Below are 7,278 nucleotides of genomic sequence, written 5' to 3'. Positions count from 1 at the left end.
CCCGCCGCAGGCGGGCGTTGTCCCAGCCTGGGCTGTTGAGAGCGACGGGAGGCGGCCGGCCTCAGCGGGGTGCGGCCGCAGTCGATGTCAGCAGCAGCAGCAGCAGCCTCGGCTGCGCCCAGCCTCGGCGGGGCCGCGCCCCGTGTCCAGCGCCCCGCAGCCCCGGGGGTGCGTGGGTGGCCGCCCGGGCATGGGGCTGTCAGAGGCGCGGCGCGAGGCGGAGACGCGCGCCAGCGACCTTGCAGCGGTGCGCGGCTTGCTGTGATTGAGGATGGCAGTGTGCGAGTCCGTCTGTATAGTACGATATCAATTTGAGTTTGAAGAAGGATGGCTGGCCACAAATGCAGCTGAGGGCAAGCGTATCAGCTGAGTGTGTCAGACCGTTGGGCGTCAGGCGAGGCTTGTTACCATGGCTTCCACACTGTGAAGCTTTTCAACAACATGACTCAGATGCACTCGTCTGCGTGATGCTATGATTTGTGTACGACAGTGTCATGACATGTGTGCATGCAGGCAGCCGCAAGGGTCTGGGGGTGCATAAATGTGCAGTGTTGTGCTAAGCGGGATGACGCCACTACCGCGCGCGCCGCCGTGACCATCGGCGCGCACAGGCGCGCATGGCGTGTGATATATGGAAGGCAGCAATTTTGCGTGAACATGAGATTAGCGATGCCTGCGCCAATGGCGCCTGCATTGTTCGTTGTCAACAAAATAGAGAGCAGCCGCCCTCCTGCCGCATGCTCCAGCTGGCTCCAGGGGAGGAAGGGGGGTTGGAGGAGTGGAGAGGAGCACCGCATCCCAAGAGCAGCGCTGGCGAGGAATTCGGGCCATACTGCATGGCATGATGCGAAGCGCTCGCATCCGCTGTGCCCATACATGCTTGTGTGCGTGCACCCAGTGCTGAGTATGTGTTTATGATTGTGAGTGCGTGTGTGTGGCGCGACAGTGCATGAAAGAGAGTGACAAAATAGAGAGTGCTGTAAGAACAAAGTTGGTGCCAAATGCTCGTTCCCTGCATCAGCCCACGCTCCTCGCCGACGGCAGCGCGCTGGAGCCGCGCGACGCGCGATCCGACATTCCTCTCCCTTTGGCCGCACAGTGCCTCTGGACTCAACAGGCAAGTACACCCGCCCCTTCCCCTATGATTCTGACAGCGCTGTCCAGGCTCGAGCCGCGCCGCGCCACGCCCGCCCCACTCGCGCCGCGCCGCGCCGCCGCCTGCCGTGCTAGGCCCCGTACTGCCGCCCGTCGCGCTAGGCCTTGGCCTGCGCGGTGGAGCTGGCTGTCAGGTCAATGGTCACCGCCTTAGGCTGGTCGCCCTCCGCCTTGGACTCCTTGATCACGTCCACCTCAGCCCTGGGGCTGCCCGCGAGATCTTTGGGGGCCTCCGGCTTGGGAAGCTGAGCGGGCAGCTTGATCTCTGCGGGGGCGGGCAGCGCAGGGAGTGGGGTGTCAGGCGGGCGTGCGTTTGGGTGAGGGGGCAGACATGCGGGGGAGGGCGGCCGCCGGGCGCTGACACATGAGGGGGCAGCTGTGTTCACGCGCGCAGCAACCCGCAAGCGTCTCGAGAAGAGGGGCTGTGCGCCCGACGCAGCCGCGGCTTGCGGACACCCCTCGTGCCGTGTCCCGCCCTCCTGCCGGCTGCAGCCTCTGTCAACATCAAGAAGCGCACCTCCCAGAGGGTCCACGATGCCCCGATTCTGGGAGAGGTCGTAGCCAGCAAGCAGCGCGCTGACGGCGAACAGCACAAAGTTGATGAACGCGGCCGCAGCCACAAAGTTGAACGCCACGCAGACGCCCTTCTCCTGGCCCTTCAGTGGCGCCGCCGCCAGGCGGCGGCGGCCAAAGGGGTTTGCGATCCCGCTGTAGTCAGACATGCCTGTGGCCTGCACGGGCGCGGGCGCGCTCGCGAACCGCGGCGCGGCGGGCGGCGGCGCGGCGGGGGCGGCGCCGGGGCCGAGGCCGGTAGTGAGTCCCATCGGGTCGGTGACTGCGCCGTTGCCGCCGGCCAGCCCGCCCATAGCCGCCCGCTGAGCGACGCTGAGGCCAGCGCCTGGGGGCACGCCTGCGCTCGCGGGCGCGGCGCCGAGGCCAGCGCCGCCGAGGTCGCTGGTGCTGAGGCCGCTGCTGGCGCCAAGCCCGCCGCTGCCGAGGCCGCTGCTGCTGAGGCCGCTGCTGGTGGGGCCGCTGCTGGCGCCAAGGCCTGTGCTGCCGAGACCGCCGCTGCCGAGACCGCTGCTGGCGCCAAGGCCGGTGCTGCCGAGGCTGCTGCTGCCGAAACCGCTGCTGGCGCCAAGACCGCTGCTGCTGAGGCCGCTGAGCCCGCTGAGGCCGCTGCTGCTAAGGACGCTGCTGAGGCTGCTAGCGGTGAGGCCTCCGGTGCTGAGGGTGAGGCCTCCGCTGCTGAGGCCAGTGCCCACACCCCCCAGGCCGCCCCCCAACCCCGCGCCGCCGCCGCGGAGCCCGCCGTTCAGGCCAGCGCCCGCCCCGAGGCCGCCACCGCCGCTGAGCCCGCCCGCGGGCGCGCCGCTCGGGCTGTCGTTAAGGGGGCTGGACGCGTCCAGGGCGTTCGGGGTGGCCGGGGGCTCTATGCTCTTGGTGAGGGTCGCGCAGCTGCCATAGCCGAGCATCCAGGCAAACAGGGCGGCGCATGTGATGGCCAAGATCCCGGACAGCAGAATGTCCACTATGCCTGGGAGCCACCTGGGGTGGGGGCAGGGCGGGGGCGAGCGTGTGCTTCAGTGCGCGCGGGTGTTTTGAGCTGCGGGCGCGCCCGGTGACGCGAGCGGGCGCGCATGTCAATCGCGATGCCGCTGGCGCAGTGGGAATTGAGGGCGACTGCCGGTGAAGAACGAGCGCGCCCGTGCATGCGTGTGCTCACCTCCAGAGCCGTGGCGTGTTGGGCCCAAACAAGTACAGCGCGACCACAACCATCCCTAGCAACGAGATTGCAAGCCCAAACGCAGCACCCGCAGTGTACCTGGGGAGACAGCAGCAATAGGGCGGGAGCGGCGAGCACGGGATCAAGCTGAATGCTACGCGGCCAGGATTTTGGGGTAGGTACTGCTTGTGTCGTCGCCACTGCTTGTGGCATTGATGTTCGCATCAGCGAGCGGCGGCGGCGGCGGCGGCGGCGGCGGCGGCGGCAGCCTCGCGCGGATCGACTGCATGCGTTGGGCATGCAGCGCGCTGCTGATGCGTATCGCCTATGAGGCAACGCATGGGGCGGGCTGCAAAAGACTCGCGGGGTCGGTCATGCGCCGGGGTGCGGCCGCTGGGCCCCTCACTTGGAGGGGCTACCGCCAATGTTTAGGACGCGCGCCGAGGCCGCCATCATCGCGAACAGCATGACAACCTGCGGATTGCGGCGCGCATGGATGCATATGCTTTTTGAAGCACCATGCGACGGGGCGGCGCACGAGGTGTGGCGCTGCGGGCCGCCATTGGGCGCAGCACTGCGCTCCATGCCAGCTGGTGCCGCATCAGTGTGTCGCTGGCCCTTGCCATACCTGCGCCAGGCGCAGCACGAGCTGGACCCATGCTACAAGCTGCGGCTTGATTTGAGCCTTCTTCTTGGTCGCCATCGTGTCACCACGTGCTAGGCCGCCAGTGTAGCACGCGCACAATGCGCTGCGAGTGATATGCAGCCCTGTGGGGCCCGCTTTCAGATGTGGGCCTTGGCGCTCAAATTTTTCCAGCTGATATGCGACCGATTTCGCGACCAGAAAGCGGTTCAGGAAGCCCGGCTGCTGCGATAGCGGCTAACCAACAGCGAGGGTGACAAGCAGTAATATGCGGACGCCAAGCGCGAAACACCTCAAAATGTGATCTTGTAAAACACGCGCACGGGGCCAGAGACTCCAGCCTGCTGCCTAGTGGCGGCGTAACTGCTGCACTCGCGCAGCCACGTAGTGCTGCAGTGGAGTGCTGCTGGGGCATGCTGCAGGTCCTGTGCTTTGAGCATACAGAGTGACCAAAGGGTATCAGCGGCATTCATTCATTTTCTCTCCTCTGGCAACATCGCGGGGTTCAGCTAACCGTGCAAGGCAGCCACACTGCACAGTCACCGGCTGCGCCTGACATCGAGCCCGCCCGCAGCTCGCCACCCCGCACCTCGTAAATTTGCGGCTGCGCGGACGATGTATGCACGGCTGCGTCACCTGGAAATTGGTGGCTTCGAAAAGCAGGGTCGCTGTGGGCACGGGAAGTGGGCACAAACCCCGTTTACAGGTGAAGACTTCCCAGGCATTCGTCTCCAGCATCAAAAAGTCAGCATAGTGGAAACAGAGATAGCTCAAGTATCGCATGCGTGCGCGCATGAAGAGTGCTCTCTTGGCGAAAAACCCTTGGATGACATGGGAGAGCGGCGCGCAGCTGCCGTTTGCCCGCGAGATGGGTGGGGCGCGGCGGGGCTCAAGTTGAGCAAAGCGAGGGCAAAGTGAGGAGCGCCCAGGCAGGCAGGATGAAGCAAAGTGATGCGGCACGCGCCGCGGGGGGCCCAGCCACACAACTGTGTGCATGGGTTCGCGGCGAAACCTTGGACGGCGGCAGGGGGGCGCGCCGACGGGCAAAAAGCTTGCAACAGGCAGGGCGCGCTGCTCCGGTCGACGGGCGGAGCTCGGTGCGGTCCGACCGATTATGTACATAGCGCTCAGCGCGGCAGTGGCAGGCGTGCACGACACAGCGCAGCCCAGGCGGGCGTGCAATATTTGCATGCGGCTCGCTCCACCCCAGGCGGCAGCTTCCAAGGTGTGGGGGGCGCGCTCCACCCCTTCGATTACGAGACCTCGTGGCCAACTTGTCATGGGGGACGAGGGACGAGGGGACGCAGTCTCTCCCTCGGAACAAAAATCCCCACCTGCGTCCCTCTTTTGTTCCCCTCTCCATCAATAGCCCTCTGGGCCCGCGGCGGCGCAGGGCGCCTCTCTGTTTCTCTGCCAATGCACTGGCAGCGCGCCCTCGAAGGGCCGCCATCACGCGCCCTCGTTGCGGACACCCCTGCGGCAGTCCTGCGGCGACTGCGGCGGGGCGGGTGCGGGCCCGCATTGCCGCCGCGTCGCGCGAGGCTGCACAGGGCAGCCCACAGGTCTTAACGCACGTGCGCTGGCAGGCGGCGCGCGCGCCTACGCAACGAGCACGCGGCCGACAGGCCTGCCTCGCCGGTGCCGGCGCCGTCCCAACAGACCAGGGCGTGGCGTTGCGGCACGCGCGCAGGATGCACCCGTGGAACAGGGGTGCGTGCGCAGGCGTTGGCACACGCATTCTTGTGGCAAGTGTGTGTGCACAAGGGCAAATCAAGTGATGAGCCTGGCAGCATGCCGCTCTCCGCTCGCAGGCCGGGGCCGACTCAAAGAGTTCGTGCAACCAAGGTCCTGGCACGCGCCTGGACAGCCGCAGCACAGAAATGGCGCCCCTTTGGAGACGCGCGCTATCTCTGCTGTTCATACGCGCGACGGCGACACTGCGCCCAGCACCCAGCTGCAAGGGGCAACGCTGGTCTGGGGTGCAGCAAAAGTGGTTTTCCAAAAGCGATGGGTTTTGACAGGGACACATCACAAACTCTCGCCTGCACCGATCGGACCTGGATAATTTCCTATTTAGTAATGGGTGATCCCAAAAGCTCCCTGCCACTCAAGATGAAACGGTGCTGGACTGTCCCACGATGGGGGTGGGGGCTGGGCGCCTACAAGGCAGGGCGGGGCTGGAAGGCAGGCACACACGCGGGCTCTTGCCGCCCCCGCCGCCGCAGCATCGTACAGGGGCGGCAAAAAGTGCGATGGGGGCCCCGCCTCGGCGCACTCTGCTGCTTTTTGAAAGACCCGGCGGCCATGCTGGCGCTCGGGCCGAGGACGGCTGGCCCGAGGCCGGGCGCCGGCTTGGCGAGCCAGGGCGGGCCGCAGGGCGGCCCCGTCAGCGCCAGGGCTCCACTCCCTCCACGCACTCTATCACGTTGGCGTCGGGGTCCCTGAAGAAGATGGCGGGGCGCCCCGATGCGGAGCGCGTGTAGGGCACGCCGGCGGCGTCGAGCTTGGCGGTGAGCGGCCCGACGTCCGCGACGGCGATGCAGAAGTGGCGGTCGCGGCCGCCGTGCTGCCGCGGTTTGGGTGTTGCGAGGGGGCAGGTCAGGTCGGTGCGTGGAGTGTAGGTCAGGGGCGCAGGGCCGCGGGCACCGGGGGCCCCGACTCACCATGCGCGCTCGGCGAAAGGCGGTGCTGGGCCAGACACACGATGCAGCTCGCCACGCCCAGCCACCCTCCCTGCGCACGAACCCAATCCGCATGACCCATCCGCGCCCTTGCGCGAGCGCACTGGAAAAAAACACCACGCGGCGGGCATGGGGCGAAGAAAGCCCACCTGGGGCCGCGTGGCGGCGTCAGCGGGGTCCGGGTTGGGCAGCTCCATGAGGTGTATCATCTCGGGGCCGATCCACAGCCACGCGCCGCGGTAGGGCAGCTTGCTGTGGGGCCGGTCGGGGTTGATCTCCAGGCCTGCGGTGTCGGTGCGAAGGGGGGGAGGGTCGGAGGAGGCGTGGTGATCGCATGGGTGGAGCGAGCGGCAGGGGCGCGCTGGGTCAGAGTGGGGGAGAGGGCTGATCGCAGTTTGCGGGCAGGGGGTAGCTGCTCACGAAGGAGGGTGGAAGAAGCGTCGGACGCAGCAAGGGTGCAAGGCGTTGCGCCCGGTCGCTGCCGGCGACCACCTGCCTGGGCCCCTTGCGGCGGGCGCCACACAGGGATGCTTCCAGGCGGCGCCCCCAGCCAGGTGTCCCCGGCCGCGCCGACCCCCTTCCAAGCGCGCCCTTGCTGCGTTCGCGCTCTGAATTCACTAAGCAGCCGCTTCAACCACGGGCAGTGCGCGGCGCGCCCATGCGGCGGCGTGGCGCCAGGCCTCTGGCGCAGCCTGCGGGGCCACAGCGCGCGCGCACCGAGCACTCCGTGGTAGAACGCCATGGACGCCTCCAGATCGGCGCAGATCAGGGCCACGTGGTGCACGCCGTGCACGATGACGCGGCTGCCTGCGGCGCGCGGGCGCGGCGCGGGGGCAGGCGTGCGGAGGGGCGTCGGCGGTGCGCCGGGCGTGGCGGCGATCTGGGTAGGCAGGGGACACGTCATCGCCTCCGGGTGAACGCGATCGCCATCTTGGTTGCTGCCATGCGCGGCGAGCGGCAGCCAAGGGTCAAACCGCTCACTTGGGGCGCGGTTGGGAGTGGGCGCGGCGGTTTTGGAGGACGCCGTCGCGGTGTCGACAGCAACCTCAGCGGCGTGGCACCTGAGGCGGTTG

At 67.6% G+C, this 7,278-nt stretch overlaps 3 protein-coding genes across 3 annotated transcripts in view; 1 reads left to right on the top strand and 2 right to left on the bottom strand.

Annotated features, from left to right (window-relative positions):
* Positions 1-370, top strand: part of MNEG_4959 (hypothetical protein) — a gene marked incomplete at both ends in the record, with an annotated part of 4,243 nt that extends 3,873 nt beyond the window's left edge. Inside the window, one exon of the mRNA XM_014046566.1 lies at positions 348-370. Within this exon, the coding sequence (XP_013902020.1) occupies positions 348-370 (23 nt within the window). The remainder of the gene's footprint in view (positions 1-347) is intronic.
* An 883-nt stretch (positions 371-1,253) lies between these two features.
* Positions 1,254-3,584, bottom strand: MNEG_4958 (hypothetical protein; the record flags this gene model as incomplete). The annotated part of the gene is made up of 5 exons (XM_014046565.1): positions 1,254-1,420; positions 1,673-2,703; positions 2,882-2,980; positions 3,288-3,355; positions 3,510-3,584. 5 exons carry the CDS (start codon positions 3,582-3,584, stop codon positions 1,254-1,256), a joined length of 1,440 nt encoding a protein of 479 aa, XP_013902019.1.
* Positions 3,585-5,910: 2,326 nt separating this feature from the next.
* MNEG_4957 (hypothetical protein) overlaps positions 5,911-7,278 on the bottom strand; it is a gene marked incomplete at both ends in the record, with an annotated part of 1,703 nt that continues 335 nt past the window's right edge. The window contains 3 exons of the mRNA XM_014046564.1: positions 5,911-6,090; positions 6,355-6,488; positions 6,923-7,012. Coding sequence (XP_013902018.1) covers positions 5,911-6,090; positions 6,355-6,488; positions 6,923-7,012 — 404 coding nt within the window. The remainder of the gene's footprint in view (positions 6,091-6,354; positions 6,489-6,922; positions 7,013-7,278) is intronic.

The sequence above is a fragment of the Monoraphidium neglectum genome (genome assembly GCF_000611645.1).
Source record: "Monoraphidium neglectum strain SAG 48.87 unplaced genomic scaffold scaffold00716, whole genome shotgun sequence".
NCBI lineage: Eukaryota > Viridiplantae > Chlorophyta > Chlorophyceae > Sphaeropleales > Selenastraceae > Monoraphidium > Monoraphidium neglectum.
This window is presented reverse-complemented; position numbering and strand designations above follow the sequence as displayed.